This window comes from Columba livia, chromosome 5 (assembly GCF_036013475.1).
Source record: "Columba livia isolate bColLiv1 breed racing homer chromosome 5, bColLiv1.pat.W.v2, whole genome shotgun sequence".
Lineage (NCBI taxonomy): Eukaryota > Metazoa > Chordata > Aves > Columbiformes > Columbidae > Columba > Columba livia.
Genome location: NC_088606.1, coordinates 50,131,957 through 50,149,087, shown reverse-complemented (window position 1 = coordinate 50,149,087; position 17,131 = coordinate 50,131,957). Strand labels below are relative to the sequence as shown.

Here is a 17,131-nt window from a genome sequence, read left to right as displayed (position 1 = left end):
TAAGCGGTGTTAAAGAGGTAAAGTCATGGCTAAAATGCTATCAACAGCCAAGCCCTTTATCTATGTGACAGTGACCACCATGTGCATATGACAACTTTGGGTTGTTGTTGGTTTTTCTTGGTGGTGTGTTTTGTTGTGTTGTTTTGTTTGGTTGGTTTTGTTTTGTTTTTTTCTTCCACAGCCTGATGACAAGGAGGAAAGTGGGGAGCACAGCCAGATTTTCCATGGCTGGCTCCTAGATGACCCCAGTCACCATGGGGCATTGCGCACACACTGAATACACAGCATTCCTAGCAGTCCTGTCCCAACACAAGACAATGAATCAACAATTAAGGAAGGAAGAAAAAAACTAAGCAAAACTGGCTAAGTGGCTTACCCAGGATTACAGAGCAAGTCAAGTCTTTGGGTCCTGTATAGCTATAAAGGAAAGCAGGTTTTTGCTTTCCCGTACCACTGAATGTTTGGTGACATTGTGGTAGAAAGGAATATTAAAGAAAAATCATTATAGATACGTAGTAGTTGTCCAAGGTGCACCAAAAACTAAAGTGGTCAAATACTTGCTAGGATGTTTCCCAAAAGACATGCTCCTGTAGCTCCGCCTAAGACAATATTATTAGAAACAACAAGAACACCCCCATACTAAAGCTAAATATTTAAGCCATTTATTTAAACAGATCAGAAGAGCACACACCCTTTCCTTTCTACTGCTGCTGTGGCAAAAGTCTTAGAATTTTAAAGGAAGGCATTCTCTGAGTCTTTAGGTGTGCATTGACCACGCTCTTTGACACACATGCTGGATGAGACAGGTTTGATCCCATGCACAAGGAGGCATTACAAAAAGAGAAGGAGATGAAGGGCTGGGGTAAGGGATCCCTGCAGCAGAAGTCCATTGCTTTAGCGCAGCAAAAGCACGCCAAGATGTGGTAGTACAAAGCATTTGTTTCTTGCTCATGGAACGGAAGCATCACTCAGGAGCAGCTGAGTAACAGGTATGTTTTACAAGGAAAGGGCAATAAAAGCTTCACAGGTCCTTATACAATTTTATATCAAACACATGCCACTTGCTCTGTTTGTTCTACCTTCCCTCCCAATGTTTTGAGAGCCAGTTATTACTATAAAAAGTGTTCATTGTAGGACACGGTCATATCTACATATCCCAGATTTTATAGTACTCTGAAACTCAGTGATCAAATTCAAATATTTACAGTTATTACCCTAGTTGCATGAAAAAAAGCACATATTCTAAATGTACTGACAAAATTACAGCCATACAAATCTGAACAGGTGAAGGCAAAGGACAAGTCTTGCTAGTGAATTACACTGACCCCCATGTCAAACTGGCTTTCACATAGGCTGAATTTCCAAAAGCTGGTCAAAGGAACTGGGCACTCATTTGGTGGAAACTGTTTTAAAAGACTCCGCTGCAATGCCTGAAAAGGCTGGGAGGAGAGCAGAAAGAAAATAGTTATTTCTCAGTGTACTTTGTTCAAAGTTAATTTTGCTCTTTTCTTTCTCTAGGAAATTTGTTTCCATTGTTTGGAATTTGTTTGGGTGGTTGTTGGGTTCTCCCTTCTCAAAGGGAACAGCAGGAAAATAAATACTCACTAAAAAATTAGAAAAGCATCAACTGTTTTGCAAGGGCTTTTTTTTTTCTTTTAAAAAACCTAAGAAACCCATACACACCCTGGGCAGAGAGCCCGCCATCAGGTGTAATCAGTCAAGAGCTACACTTCACTCACTCTCTCTTTCTTTTAATTGCTTGCACTTGATTGTATCCCTTTAAGGAAACAGGAACAAATCCAGGAACCTTTCTGTTGTTTACTCAGCAGGAGATTAGCCCCACTTGATGGCCATGAGCTAACCTATGCTGCAGTATTGATGGATGACTTCATCATGAGATATGCCAGTACCATACAGAGACACAGCTGTCTGTGTTTCTAGGGTAAGGGGCTCTGTCATTCTGAATAACATCTTAAAAAAGGGGCTCTGCTGCCAATTCACTGTTTCCCTCACCAAAGTTCAAAGTGGAATGCTTTTTTATGACTTATCACACTAACTTCTTGATCTTTGCGAAAAAAATCTTGCCACAGATAAACTTGTTAAATGCAGACTCTATGCTCTTATGTGCAAGAAACTTGAGATTGGTAACAGTTCTCTTATTTCAAGAGGTGAACAAATAAATTTCTTAAAACTGCACTCATTGATGCTTCCCTGTTCAACAGCACAAAAGAAAGCACCAGCATGTGCCAAGAACCACCAATATAATAAGCCTTCAACACAGATTGGTATCCACAATATGCTAAACTAATATTATTTCTCCCAGAAATTGCCACAAATCCTCCATCACACCCACATGCTGTTCCCCAGCTATAGCCATTGCAAGCCAGTGACACTTTGCAGCTCTCTCACACTGGCACAATGTCACAGTATTGGCATTGCAAACACCAAGGGTGCGTGTTTGCACTGGAACCGCTTCTACTAATTGAGGGTTTGGCTTTGTTGAGTTGTTTTGCTTGGGGAGTGGAAAGATAAAGCATCAGTTTTTTCCTCTAATGATATGAAGTCCAAGAGTTAATTCTCAGCAATTAAAAACAATATCCAAACCGCATGTTTTCCATAAACAGCTAATGGTCTTGGATCTGTCAATGTAACTAGCACACGCCTGATTTTTCAGAAAATAAAGCACATGACTGCAATAAGATGTGACAAATAGCAAATGCTAGTTTAAAAACAACTAATTTTTTACAAATTCCTTCACTTTATAAAGGCTTACAGGTTTCCTGAAACTTTCTTTTTTAAAAGAGACAGAATAGAACATTGCAACATCTCACACAATGCAACATAAGGATTTATCTTGTATACCACTGCAGCAGAGGAACAGAAAAACCAGCAATATTGTACCCTTTCAGTTCAAGAAGAGGAACTCATTGTATTTTCACAGGTTAGAGACCATGCTGCACATCCACAAAGGACATGGTTAGCCAGCAGTAAGTAAATACCATTCACTTAGTCAAGTAGAAAAGGCCCTGAGCAGTATAAAGTTCTCCACTGATACCACTGCTGTTAAAGTTCTACCACAAACACACGGTTGTTAGAGGACAGAGACAATCAGCTGAATAACATAATTAAGAAAGACAAGATATTTCAGCTGTGAAGAGATAATACAGCCTTTATTCACATTAGCTGAACACAGCTAAGCATTGTGACGTTGGAGGTAGATGCTGCTTTGAGTTCAGCAATCAGTAGGTAGATTATGCCTGCGTAACAACAAACATGTTGACCAGAGAGCAAGTGCTCTGCTGCTGATACCTACAGGACAGGCAGGTAGGCAGGAGGCAAACAAACTTTCTTTGCCAGCCCAGATGTGGGAAAAGGAGGAGAGAAGACAGAGGACTGCTGTTTTGCAGTTGACATCAGATACGCTGGATCATTTTTGATTGAAAATAAAGACTGAGCACTGGGAACACAGGCAAAGGAGATCCCTGTTCACTTCTGCTTCTCTTTTCCAAGGGCTGGGCACAGCAGGCAGGAATGCCCCATAAGGAAGACAAACTGCAAATGTAAGCTGGCATTTAAAGCTCTTCAAGTAGTATTTACAGGAAATTACATAAATCCAGGGCAGCTCCTCAACTTGTTTAACTGAACATCACTGGCAATTTCCTCTGCTTTACTTGCCCCTTTAGCAAACGGAGCACTTGTGTGCAGAGCAGTTTATACCAGAGACAACAACCAGAAGTCAGCATGCTTCTGCTGGGCTCATGCCTCGAGTTATTGGACAGCTAAGATGTTGTGCTGGTTTGACTGAAAATAAGTTAATTTTCTTCATGCAGTTAGAAACCTTTCTTTTTTGCAGCTAGCATGACCATTGTTAGGACTGAGTTTAAGAACAAGAAGATAACACCTGAGGACAGAGTTAATGTTTTTAATTGTTCTGGTCTGAGAGCCTAGGTCTCTGAACTCTGCCCACAGGTGTGAGGCAGCTTGGAAAGGGGTACAGAAGGGGCAGACCATGACATCCAGACTGATCAAAAAGAATATTCCACAGCACCATGCTTAATGTTTAAGGAGAGTCAGGATTTTCCAGTTAGGTTTTTCTCAGGGCTGGGATGGAGACCTGTTCAAGAGAGTTCTGTTTGGGACTTCCTTTAATTTGGCCTTTTGCTATCCCACTATTTTGCAGAGGCTTCTAGAACTTTCTCCCTTTTTTTCTCTTCTCCAGGATCGGCTTTTCTGGACCAGGGAACCATCAGCTGTTCTCTCTTCCCAGGACTCGCTGCTTAGAGTGGATGGAGTTTGTGAGGAATTGCGTTGAGTATCTTTTATTTTATATTCTGTTTCCATTTTATATATATTATTACTAGTAGTACTATATTAGTGTTATTTAGTTATTGTATTAAACTGTGTATCTCAATCTACAAGTTTCTCACTTCTCCTTTCAATTCTCTCCCCTATTCAGGGTGGGTATTGGGGGGATGTGAGTGAGCAGCTACCAGGGTTATTTTGCTAGCTCAGGTTAAACCGCAACAGATGTCATCCAGGAAAACTCAACACATGACAAGCACCACCTTGGCTGCTGCATCTCAGGGAGGACATGTCAGCAGAAATGCTGCTGCAGAGCCTCCTTTAACACCCTGAGAGCAGCAGAGGCACCAGTACACAAGGTTCTTCCTCAGCCCTCAGGAATGCAACAATGCTTGGTGTCCTGCAGAGAAAATTCAGGCTGAAAGGAGGCACACCTCAGTCCTGTGCTGGTGAAATGCTAGAAACACTCCATCGGTACCCTTGAAGTACTTCAAGGGCAAAATTATATTACACAGTAACAGCCTTTTGTTGAATAAATGGATAAAAGGTTCTAATGAATACACAAAGCTTCAAATTTAAAAAATTGTGTTTTGTGGAGCTGCTTGCACAACCAATCCCTGAACGGCAGAGATGAAGAATTGTCTGCAGTCACTGTCATCTTTAGAAAAAGAATCCAGAAGCCTCAGATAAAACTGGGTGGTGGCAGTTGCACATCAGACACTTCTCTGCAAACCATTAAAGCGTGGGACTCCTTGACACAGGATGCTGAGGATGTCACAGGCATTCAAGGGCTGCAGAAGTGGCTGTTTTTTTCTTCCCTGAGTTTGTAAAAAATATCTGTTTTGGTGAAAATTTTCTGAGCCACAAACAGCCAAAAGAGCGTACTAGGAAACTATTATTACACATCTATGCTGGGAAGAATGAAAGTATCTGCCATTAACTGCTGTTGGAGATGTTTTGCTGGTTCAGCCTGGTCATTCCTCAGCATGAAAAGAGGCTGCTTTCTCATCAGCAGGAACCACCCTTGAAGTACGGTCTTTCACCAAAAGATTCTCAGCATTTGCTGCAGTTTCACGAAGGACAGTCCTATGAACTAGACTTGGTACTCCAACAGCAAAAGGTCAGGCTTCTGCCCATAATTATCGCAGCCATCAGAGCCATAACTTGGATGCCGAAGTCAGCTCAGACCTCCCTTTGAGTCCTTAGGTTCTAGCTCTCTGTGTAGTACCAGAACAAAGACTTTCCAACATGAAGCTGAATCTTGTCTTAGTTCAGCAGGAGCTCTCTTGGACTGCTGTATCCATGCACACTCATCCAATAATTGTCGGGGATTGGCTCAAGGAGCACAGACATGAGTCCACCAAGCAACTGTACGAGCAGAGCCCATTTTAGTTGACATAAGTAGGCCTTAGTTAGCTTGTCTATTAGGCCGTGGGAAAGGGGGGAACGGAAAAGTACTAACTAAGGCAGGGTTAGGATATTTTTGAAGAGATAAGAGTCAGAAGAATGTGGGATGCGCATAGCTAGCTAAACCCAAGTAGGTGGAGTAAGTAAATGTGCTTAGCCTATTAGATAGAGACAAGTATGCATAATTATGGTATTTGGTATAAATGCACGCTATCTCGGGCAATAAAGTTGAAGTATGCTTTATCACTCATATTGGGTCGGCCGCATTTCTTCCTCCGTCCGCTCGGGTCTGGAACTCTGATGGGACTTTTCTCTGCAAATAATCACTGTTGAAGTCAGTTACCCTCTCTAGGCATCTTTCCACTTGTTCTCACCTCTGTTGTAAGAGAGAGAAACGACCAGCGTTAGCTTCATCTTCTGATGATCTTTCTGCCTCCCAACCTCAGGATGCTGAATGAGAAAGCTGTTGACTGCTGCCTCTAGTTGGATCCCAGTTTTTTTCTGTCATGGCTTAATTAGATTTCCCAACAGCCACCCACTGTCCTGAGAACAAGCCCCTCCTGGCCAGCTGCAAGTTTTCCTTAGCCACTTCAGGGTCTTCGTTGCACAAAGGCTCAAATGCTGTGACAATCACATCTCTCCCAGAGTACCACAGGTGTAAGCTCATAGAAGTGGGCAAGCACCTTATCTTCGTTGATCAGGATCCTTGATCTTGAAATCAGCCAAATGCAAACAACAATGTATAGCCTTATGTTGTCCTTAAACAGCTACTCCTCCACCTCCAATAAAATATCAAACCAAAACATCAGATCACACAATCCCCTCTCAAAGGAGAAACTTCTTTTTGGTAAAGCGCCCACTCACACTGCTTACTGAATGCATGTGATAGATTGATTTCTTCCCCAGCTGAGACAAGTTCTCTGCAGCACTTGAAATCTGCTTATCCAGAGAGCTATAACTGTAGGGGGATGCATGAAGTTCAAGCATCTTTTCCTCATCCTAGGAAATTCACCTCCAGTATCCTGACAGCTGGACATGGTGATCTCACCCTCATAATATTTTCTGGGTTGCACCTTAGCAATGGGACCAGGCTGAGAAGCTTTACCTCACAACTCTGAATCGGCAAGATGCACTTGAAGGACAAAAGCAGTTTGCACAGATTAACAAGTAGAATGAGTATGTAGAGGATTTCTAGGGCACCACAACTCCCTGGAGAAGGCTTTCTGTAGCTAGTGCTGTATTGGTCTTGCCCAGGAGCAATACATAGGACCCATGGACAGTTTGACCTTTCTGCAAATGCTATTAAAACAACAGAGCTGAGGCAGCTGGGTGAAGCCAGTTTCTAAGAAGACAGTTAATGCATTTTCTGCCTCACAGAGATGAAAATGGCCATATGCACAGGTGAATAACACTTGGTTACCTCTCAGCTCAGAATCTACCCTGATAACAGTGAGTGTAAAGTACAACTGTTCTGGAAAAGATAAAATTACTGGGGAGAGGGGAATATTCCCCTCTTTGACAAAAGCTGCCACTGAGTCAGAAGCTCACAGCAGCAACACTGGTGTAGGACTACAGAAAAGGGCAGAGCGGAGTGGGGAAGGTGGATAGGTATGCTTATGAGAGATAGAGAAAAGTTTCCTGACAAATGTTTTTAAAGAAAAATTTCTAAGTCTTTGCAAAGTATGCAGCAGAAAATACTTAACTTTTAATCTAACCATCTCAAGATATGAGTTTCATAAGAAAACATCACAATCCCACATATTCTAAGCACGTAAGTTTTCTTCTTTACTTTTGAAAATGCAACCATTGTGACTTTTACTCTAAATCAGCAGTTTCCCAAATCAATGAGTCACTAGAATTTAACGAACCTGAAGAACTACATCTGAAATAAGAGCGAGTTTCTTCAGTTCAACATTTGCAAAGACCTTGGGTGATCCAAAGTGAAGCATTAACCATCTGTTAATTAAGCACCACCAACTCTGGAAAACCAATCAATAAATTTTCCTTTGTGCATCATGGGAATAACGACCATTTTCTGCAGTGATATACAATGCTACTGCACTCAGTGAGTTCTACGCTCCTGCTTTAAACCAAAAGCAGGAAGTCAGAACAGAAAGTTGCTTGGGAGAAACTGCTGAGACACAGCAACTCACAAGCTCGTTCAGACTTCCTTCCCAAATAATTCCTTGCCTACATGAGAGACTTCCCTCCCCTCTACCCCATTCCACAACCCTGTTTCCTCTCTCTGCAAGTGTCCCCAAATACCTCGAGTGGAAGGACAGTATGGCTCCCCTTCCCTGGAACCGTCAGTATATTCCACAGCAAAAAGCCAGCAGAGAGTGAACACTGCCACTGTAGAGTATCAGAGCAGGGTCACGCTAGGAGGTGTGGTTTGCAGTGTTCCCTACACATCTCATCCCCTTTCTCACATAGGCTCGTAGCCATCAGTTCAGAAAGTGGCTATTAAGCTCCCAAGGTAAATTCCTTGTAGTTCTTCCTTATGCACAGCTGTGAAAGAGACAGACTTGCTTCTGAGCTGCCTTAGGCAAGAGGGGAAGAAGTGGTAAGAAAGCAGACAATCCCTTGTCTCATGCTGAACTTCTCTGAGAAACTCTAGCTGTGCTTGTAGGTAGCTTGCTGCCTACTCCCCATCTGATTTCAATCGCAGGGCTGGAAACTACTCCTGTGAATCCTGCCTCAAGTTTAATTCTACTTTTAGATAGCTGGCAAACTGTTTCACAAAGAGAAATGCAGAGAGCTTAGGAAAAAAAGAAAGGCAAAGCATAAGATGACAGTGCAAGGAACATCTTTCCAAAGCACCTTAAAACACACCCCAGAGGTGGTGTGTACACCTCAGAACTTCCTCACTAAAGCAGCCGAAGATGCCACCCTCTATCCTGCCACCGACCAAAGCACCTCTCTATCTCACAGCACCACCAAAATGAAGTAAAGCCACACCTGGCTGCTGACAGTTGGAGAAGCTGATGAGGATTTATCACTCAGTGGCAGCTCCAGGGCCTCCGAGCAGCATGAAGTTGCCCTAAGCTGTGTCAGGTCCCACTAGTTAAGCCTGAGTACCTTTTGGAAAGTGACAAAGAAAAAAAAGGCGTGTTGAGACCCTGGCAGGCTGGCTCTTCATCACCTGGTATGGCTTTGTTCTCTTTGCTCACCCCTGCCCCAAATGCTTGTGTCAGCCTTCAAGGATAATATTTGCCCGGCAAATAAGCCTTGCCATACAAGTCAGAAGCGGGCAAGCCCAGCCTCTACAGAGGGCAAAAAACACTCTTCCACCAGTTCCACTGAGAAGACTCCAGCTGGTATCTGAACAGCAGAGACCTCATGAACCTGCAAACAGAGAAGCTCCAAATAGCTCCAGTCTCCCAGTAGCAAACAATAATGGAACCTGCAGAAAGCAAAGGTAAAGGCAGGTCCTTCTCCATGTATTTTAAGATTGTTATTTCAAAACCCAGACTAAAAAGTGTACATGAAGACTGCTATAAACCATCACATTCATCTTTAATACAGGTTTAGCATGGCCAGCAAGCTCCCCTGAGCCATCGGGGTAGGGGGTGCTCTGAGCTGCCAGGGTGACTCTGCTACATTCAGGCCAGGATGCTCACCTCTCCCCACCAGCTCAGCTTTGCCTCAGCCCCAGGACTACACATCCTTTCCGACCAAGCTCTAGCACTGTAGGTGAGGCAAAAAAACCCAAACAAGCAAGGTTCCTGCCTCTGAACAGAAGAGTTTACTCACCATTTTGTTCATCATTGCTGCAGAGATTATGCTTAACACTGAACCATGGTCTTGGTTGGGATGCTGCTAAAACAGCACAAAAAGGGGAGCAAACTGCTCTTCTACACGCTGCAGCCTGTGCTGTCTCTAATCTCCTCCTGGGGGCATTTATAAAGCTTCTCTTCATACTGACCAAAACAAAAACACTTACAAAACACAAAAAAATAGCATTTTGGAGCCACATGAAGGAATCCTTAGCATTACATGGAAAAGGTCAGGAAATACAAGAAGTTATGGTTCCCATAGTAATGCTAATTGAACCATACTGCACATCCTGTGTATTTAGTGGTACCTGCTGAAAAGAAAAAGGCTTCATCCACTGATCCCCAAAAGGTTTTTCATTTAGTAAAGACACTTGAATACCACCCTCCACACACAAAATTTATTGTTCAGAGAAGTGGATTTTCAGATTGGATTGGATTAAACCATTGTAAGCATCATTACACCTCCCCATTTCTAGGGCAACAGCAAGAGCTCTCAAACATGATTACAGACTGAACATTATTTGCCCAACCTGAATAGAGGAAAGGGATCCAGGCGTCAGAATGAGTTGACTCACCAAATTGCAGTCAGCACCAATTCTGCACTTGGATGCAGCAGGGAGATGGTAAGTAGAGAGGGGAGAGATTAACTGACCAACCCCCACATACCCATAACTAGTAAATGTTAATCCATTTCTATAAATACTCGTTTATTTGATACTGACAGCATGAAATACCCCCCTGCCTGGTATCCCACCTCACAAGTCTGGAAACAGGTTGTGAATGAACTACAGCCATGCTGACCTCTCTCCAGCACAAATCTGCATATTGCTCTGCTCTCTGAGATCCTGAGGTCTTATCTTCATGCTATACATAAAACCCACACTGCTTTTCCCAGAGGGAACAAGTGGTCCACTTGCACTTAGCAACTTCACCTGAACAACCAGATTTGCATTAAATTAAAGGGGTTTGTGCATCTCTACTGGAGCAGAAGATTACTCCTCTGGCTATGTGTCTGGGAAGAAGAAAAGGTAAAGCAGAGACCTTGCAAACTCCTTTAAGAGAGTGAGGAAGAGGGAAGTCAGCTCTCAAGCCCAGGAGCTAAGTGTGCAATAGAAAAACATGTGCATTTGTGGGAGTATTTGCATGTGTCCTTTTTCCCCTCCCATAAATCTGAATTGTTTTCCTAGTTCCTGTAATCTCAGACAGAAGGGCACAGTTCAGGACACCAGACATCTTTGAACTCATAGGTGAAGAGAGGATCTGGGAGCACTGCTGCTGAAGAGGTCCTCAGCCCTGCTAGACATCAAGGCACCCATATACAGCCCTGCTCAGAGGACACCGAGCTGATGGAACTGCTCATGGAGCAGCATCAACCCCAGAGTCCATAGCAGGACACAGGTATAAGAACACACAGCAGAAATCCTTCCGCACATAAGGTTGCTGGGTGACTCTTCCTTCACTCACATCCCTCAGGCCCTTACTGTCATGTTCCCTTGGGGTGCACCCACCTTCCTCTTTGGGCTCCAGCATCAACTCCCCATGTTTTAAAGACACTTTGCAACCCTGCCCACAGCTGCAACGCCTGGCTATTCCTTGGAGCTGCACAAATCGCAGCCGGCATTTAGCCACACCTGCCAAGGGTACACAAAGATTTGTTCATGCTTTATCTTATCTAAGCAACAATGACACTCGTCCTTCTTGGGCAAAGCTCAACAGCTCTGCACCTGCCAAGGAGGGGAGCTGGGCAGGGTCCAGGAGCTTCAGCCTGCAGTGATTCAGAGCAGGGTGGGATGGCTCTGCTGCCCTGCCTCTTCCACCCCACAAACAACCAGGCACCTAGTCCACAAGGAAGGGTTATGGGGAAAATAAGATTCAGCAATATTTACACATCTCATCTCACCTTCACCTCAGCTGCTGGCATGGGGCATACAGCTTACCTTGCCTAGACGCAGTACAGCCACATTAGTCCTTGCCAATAGATAAGCCAGTTGATTTTATTTTACAGGAAGTTAGACCATTTGTCCAGAGAGAAGACTTCAACATCCATTCATGCTGTCAACCTACAGGTCACCTACAGCTTAAATTCCCAACTGGAGATGAGTTCAGTTCCCCCTCCTTATTTTACAGAGGGGAAACTGGGACAGATAAAAGCACTACTCTTACTCAGACGTGTTTTGCTGAATAAGATGAAGAAGCATTCAGCTACTATAACAGTGAGGGCCACAAGGTTTTCCTGTATTATGTGTTAGATGTGCCTCCATGCATCTCTCCCAAGCTCCCACTATACCCAGCCAAGGAATTACAGCTAGCCTGTGAGCCTGCGGTCTGCTTCTAATCCTCCTTTTCGAGAGGCTGGACTCACCCAGCCATGCATAGGCATAGCTGGGTTTTTCCCAAACGTTTGCTTTCCATAGCCAAAAATCACATATTTAGACATTACACAATTTTATTTTTACCACCACACAGCTACCAGTTCTACTCCTCCGAAGGTCAGCAGATACCCTGCTTGTTATTCTTGTGAAGAACTTGAGACAGGAACGAATAAACAGCTAGAAACTGTTACCTTGATGGCACAGCTGGAACAACTGGCCTGGACATTTTCCAAGCCTTCACTGCATTGCTTTAGCCTTCATCCGGCATATGTACTAAAGGCTAATTCTTTTCAAAAAGCTGCAGTAGAGGTCTTAAGAGATCTCCCCTTATTCATAGTCTCATCTCCTTTTCAAAAATGCAAGCTGCCTCAGCCCATGATACATCATCTGCTGTGAACAGTTACATCTTTGCATCTGCCAGGATCTTACCAGCATCAAAAGCTTGGGCCAGCCCCATGCCCAGATGGCACTGGACCACCACAGAGGATCTCAGGAGATACAGAGCTCCCCATCGCATTTTTTAGAGGTCTCCTGCCATCCTCAGAACAACACAAACATTTCCTGCAGGGCTTTCAGGTGCAAGTAATCCTCAAACATCCTTCTGAACCAGGCAATCCCTTCCACATAGATGGGGCCATTAATTGGTGCAGAAAAGTGATACAAAGTCTTGTACCAGTACAGAGATTTAAACTACAGAAGCAGGGACAACAGCTCCTCCTTCAGATGACATTTCTACTAAATTAACTGCAATCACACACTTCACTAGATAGAAAGCTGGGATGTTATAAGACTCTTTGCTCTCAACCTTATTACTTGACAGATTTTTCTCCAGCTGTGCCAACCAGATGATAGCACTGTACCCTTCCAGAGCATTGTATCATACCCCATTTCCTCCAAAACAAACCTAGGATTAAAGTCACAGTCTCTAAGAGCACAAGACAGTAATTGTTTCTGCTTTAATTTGCTATGACACACGGTTAAGAGAAAAACACTTTGTTAAAAAGCCCACAGGGCTTTCCAATCATGTTACCCCAACCCAAATGAAGCACAGTAGGGCCCACCATGGCTCCAGACTTCATCTGAAAGTTCAAAGTACCACAATCTATACACAACTCACAACAGCTATTAACCTAAGGTTTGGCATTCCATTTGTTATTCCACTCGAGGCCTCTCAGTCTATTGAAATACTAAGATTCAAGCATTCCTGATGGCTTATACAGACATGCAGAAATCTCCAAGACAATCAGAAATCAGCATGAGAAAACAAATTAAAAACATATTTAAAAAAAAAAAAAAAAAAAAACAACACACAAAAACCAACAAACACTTATGTCATCCCACAACACTTTTTCTTTTTAAAGTGTCTGGCTGATGTTTTTTAAAAGGTAAGAGCTGGCAAACCTTTTGAACATACGGCCTGAGAAGAGCTCCTGCCACAGCAGAAGCACACAAGGAACACTTAGTGAATCCACCCAAGTGCTCCTTGCACAGCTGCAGAGGTCAAGTTTGCTAAGCAAAATGTTCAATTAAGTCCCTGCATAGGGAAATCCTCCAAGAGATTAAAGCTTTAGGATGCAGGATGGGGAAAAGAGGACACTCTTTGAAAACTATTAAGAGGGGTAATCAAAATATCAACAGCATCTCCCTTTCAAGCTGTTGGGCTCAAAGGATCCCAGTGACAAAGGACAAAAAGCCTTACTAATTGTTGTAATTCTGCTCTTTCGATGCAACAACAAAATGGATCATTCAAGTAAACAAAGTATTTCCACCTTAGACTTTATATGAACATCAAGCAAAGGAACAGGGGCGATGCTGCTCCACTCAATGGAACATTTGCTACAGCTGAAGTTTCTTGTAGTTGTCTTTATATCCCAGATGAACTCCTACGAGCAGGTGAACAAGGATCTGGTCCCCAGAGCAGCCTTATCAAATAAAAAAGATTTAGACCAGGGGTATCAAACCCATTTTCACCCAGGGCCACATCAGCCTCACAGTTGCCTTCAGAGGGCTGAATGTAATTTTAGGACAGCTAGTAATATGTGGGCTATATTATGGAAAACCAAACCTAGTTTATTGTACACAAGGATCAATATCTGAAAAGCTCTCTGACCATGAAGAACATTGTGCATGGAGCTGTGCCCATATGATGAGTGTTATTGTCAATTGTCCTCATCCCCTTAGTTCATTCTCTGAGGCTGCCTGGCAAATTCACAAGTAACAGCAGACCCCCAGCACTGTCTGTGTGTTGCTAAAGACAGCCCCACACGGGGTCCTCCTTTGCAATACAATCTTCAGATCAGTAGATGGTAGGGTCTTGATTCATTAGATGCATCAAATATGGGTGGGGGGAGAAATTTTCCTATTTGATGGTGACAAAGCAGCCCAGTGGACTTCCAATAAGACAGATTATACTACCCAGCTTAGCTTGCTACAGCAAAGAGAACAATACTGTTTGCCCAGAAATGTAGCTTCAAAGAGATTTTACACCATCTTATGACGGTTCCTAAAAATGCATGCCTTGGGCTCCACATCAGTCTCTGTGCAGCAGGATGCCCTAGCAAAGAGGATTCTTCCGCTCCAGCCCATAGCAGTGTCTCAGAACCACCTCAATTGACCAGGGAAAGGACAGACTAGACTGATCATCTGTTTGATCTGAAAAAGCAATTTCTGTAGCCCTCAGAAGAAGCATATATATTTTTTTTTTCCTGTGTATATACCTGCCTATATGATCCTCAGAAATAATTATAGCTTTAGAACATGAAAAAAATAAGATGCAATTTCCCCTGAACCTGGGTAAGGCAAGGCTAGAAGTTACCCATTTTCTGAGAGCCCCTTCATGCAGACCAGCCATCATCTCCATCAGAATAAACAAGGACTCAACAAGTCACATCTAAACAAGCAAACTGCTTGGATTATCCTGCCTTCTCAGGACGTTCCTGAGCACGGCCATCTCCCTGTGTCTGAGGCTGGCAATGGCTGTCCTCTTTTCCCCTTGGCTGTTTTCAGGAAGTCCTACAGGAAGGACCTGAAGTTCAACACACAAGTTCGTTGAAGTGAATCACATGTACACGGGATGTTAAAGAGACTGCAGTATCAGGAGAGGGAATGTTTTGGTATTTTTCCCTTCAAAGAGGAGGAGAAGCAGCACTAACACAGGTGCTATAGGATCCCACAACATCTTTACTGCACAGTGTCATCTGCACCTCAATTGTGGCAAGAAAGAACATTCCCTGAGCAGAAGATGCTGAAAAAAAAACAAAAATAAATTTAAAAAATCTCCATGCAGGTCCATCAAGCAAGACCAAAGCCCTTGGACCTCATCCCAAAGGAGTCTGCAGCCTTCAGATCAACAGAGGAGGGGAGAAGGCAGAGGGGATGGCAGTTCCCACACCTGCACCCGAGCAGGGCAGCGCTCCTGCCCACAGCCACGCCACAGCTACGCCCCAGGAGCAGAGCGCGCTAGAGGACGTGGCTTTGCACAGGAACGCGGATCCTCTACACCCGTCCTTCGCCAGCAAGGGACCACCAACAGCTGAGGACGAGGCAGGTGTGATGCTCTGGAGAGGCAGGATCCCCGCAGCACACAGAGTCCCCCCAGCCCTCCGCTCTCCTCTCCCCACAACCGCAGGGGAGGGACGAAGGAGACGGACGAGGGGCAGCCGCTCCCCAACACCTCGCCTGCTGGGTCCTGCCCGGCTCCCCGCTGCGGGCTCGGGCCCCTGAGGGGTTCTGCCCGGCGGCCCGGCCACCAACGGCCGCACAAAATGTCGGGGGGCAGCCGCCCCGGTGAGAAGACCCGTCCCCAGGGGCAACGCTTCCTCAGCTCACCCACTCCGCTGCTACCGGTGCCGCTGCCGGCGCTGCCCGCCCCAGGGAGCCCCTCACACCACTTACCTGACCCGGGAAAGCGGGAGTGGAGCGGCGCGGAGCGGGCACCTGCGGCCGCCCTGCCCGGGGGAGCGGGCGAGCGGAGCCGCCGTTAGCGCTACAGGCAGCCCCGACCCGGAAATGAGCGGGGCCGCGGGCGGGCAAGGGAAAACCGGCCGTGCGGCCGGGCCGAGGGGCGCCCGGGGACAGCTCCCAGCGCCTCCGCCTGCTCCTCGAAATGAGCGGCAACCCCCACCCCCAAACATCCCCCACAACACACGAAACCCGCAGGCTGGGGCTTGCACACCCAGCCCTGCTCGCAGCTGCTCCCTTGGCAGAGACGGAGCCATCGCCCGGCGCTCGGGCTGGTTTATGGAAGAAAGATCAATTCGGCGAGTTGGGGCATTTGGGATTTTGCTGTCCTCAGAAGTGAAAAAGCTGTTTGCTTTATCAGCTGAATGCTATTACATTAATTACAGCACTTGCACCTGTCCTGTGATAGCTTGTAATACAGTTCACTGCTGTCAAAAGACTAGAAAAATGATTTTTTAAAAAAGAGTGCAAGCTCCGCAGCACCTAACAGACACCTGCAGTAACAAACCCCAACCCATGTGGTGGTATTTTCCCTGTCCCCAGGGTCCCCAGCCCCAGAAACGGAGAAGTGATGTACCAAGGCAAGGCCCTGGCTTTCCCAGAGCCTGCAGGCTTCCCTGCGCCCCAGCTGGAGGTGACCAGGGCAGCCTGTGTGTCTAACTGAAACACATCACAAGCCAGTATCATCTACTTCACCAACTGGTAAACAGGCGTAAGAGACAAGGCTCAATCTCCCCAAGAACTAAAGTTTTTCCCTGCATTGAGAAAGTTTCAAATTCTGAATAATTTTCTACTAACCCTTTCACAGGTGCCAACCACCTGCAATTCCTACAAGATGTTAATTCCTCTTGGAAACTAGGGTCTATGCAGAAGCTCCAACAAAGAAGAGACTAATATCACTTGGGGCATTTTGGTTTGCAGAAGTAAGAATTGGGCCAAAGTGCACCTTTTTTTCAGTTCAGGGTCAATGCCCCGTTCATCGCATGCTGATGCATGTTTACCCTGAGACAATTTTGAATGGGATGAACAGGATAGGGCCCAGCAAAACAAATCCACATCATACAGTGCATTCAAATAATATTTAATAAACCTTTAAATGGCAAGGCAAGCAACCTACCACAGCCAGGTAAATATATTGAGAAAGTTTTTATTAGAAGGTATATTTCTGCCAAAATAAATAGTTACATTTTCTTCAGCAAAACATTAGAAAAAAGAAACAGGAGGAAAAAAAGCATCAACAATTTAATACTGAACTTTTAAAGTGACAGTGAACACTACTTGGTGACATTGTTGTGTAAATACATAACTTGCGTA

General features: G+C 44.7%; 1 protein-coding gene across 1 annotated transcript in view; it reads right to left on the bottom strand.

Moving 5' to 3' along the window:
• The window catches only part of CRACR2B (calcium release activated channel regulator 2B), a 50,064-nt gene extending 33,327 nt beyond the window's left edge, over positions 1-16,737 (bottom strand). Inside the window, exon 1 of the mRNA XM_065066060.1 lies at positions 15,752-16,737. Within this exon, the coding sequence (XP_064922132.1) occupies positions 15,752-16,074 (323 nt within the window). The 5' untranslated portion in view covers positions 16,075-16,737. The remainder of the gene's footprint in view (positions 1-15,751) is intronic.
• Positions 16,738-17,131: the final 394 nt, after the last annotated feature.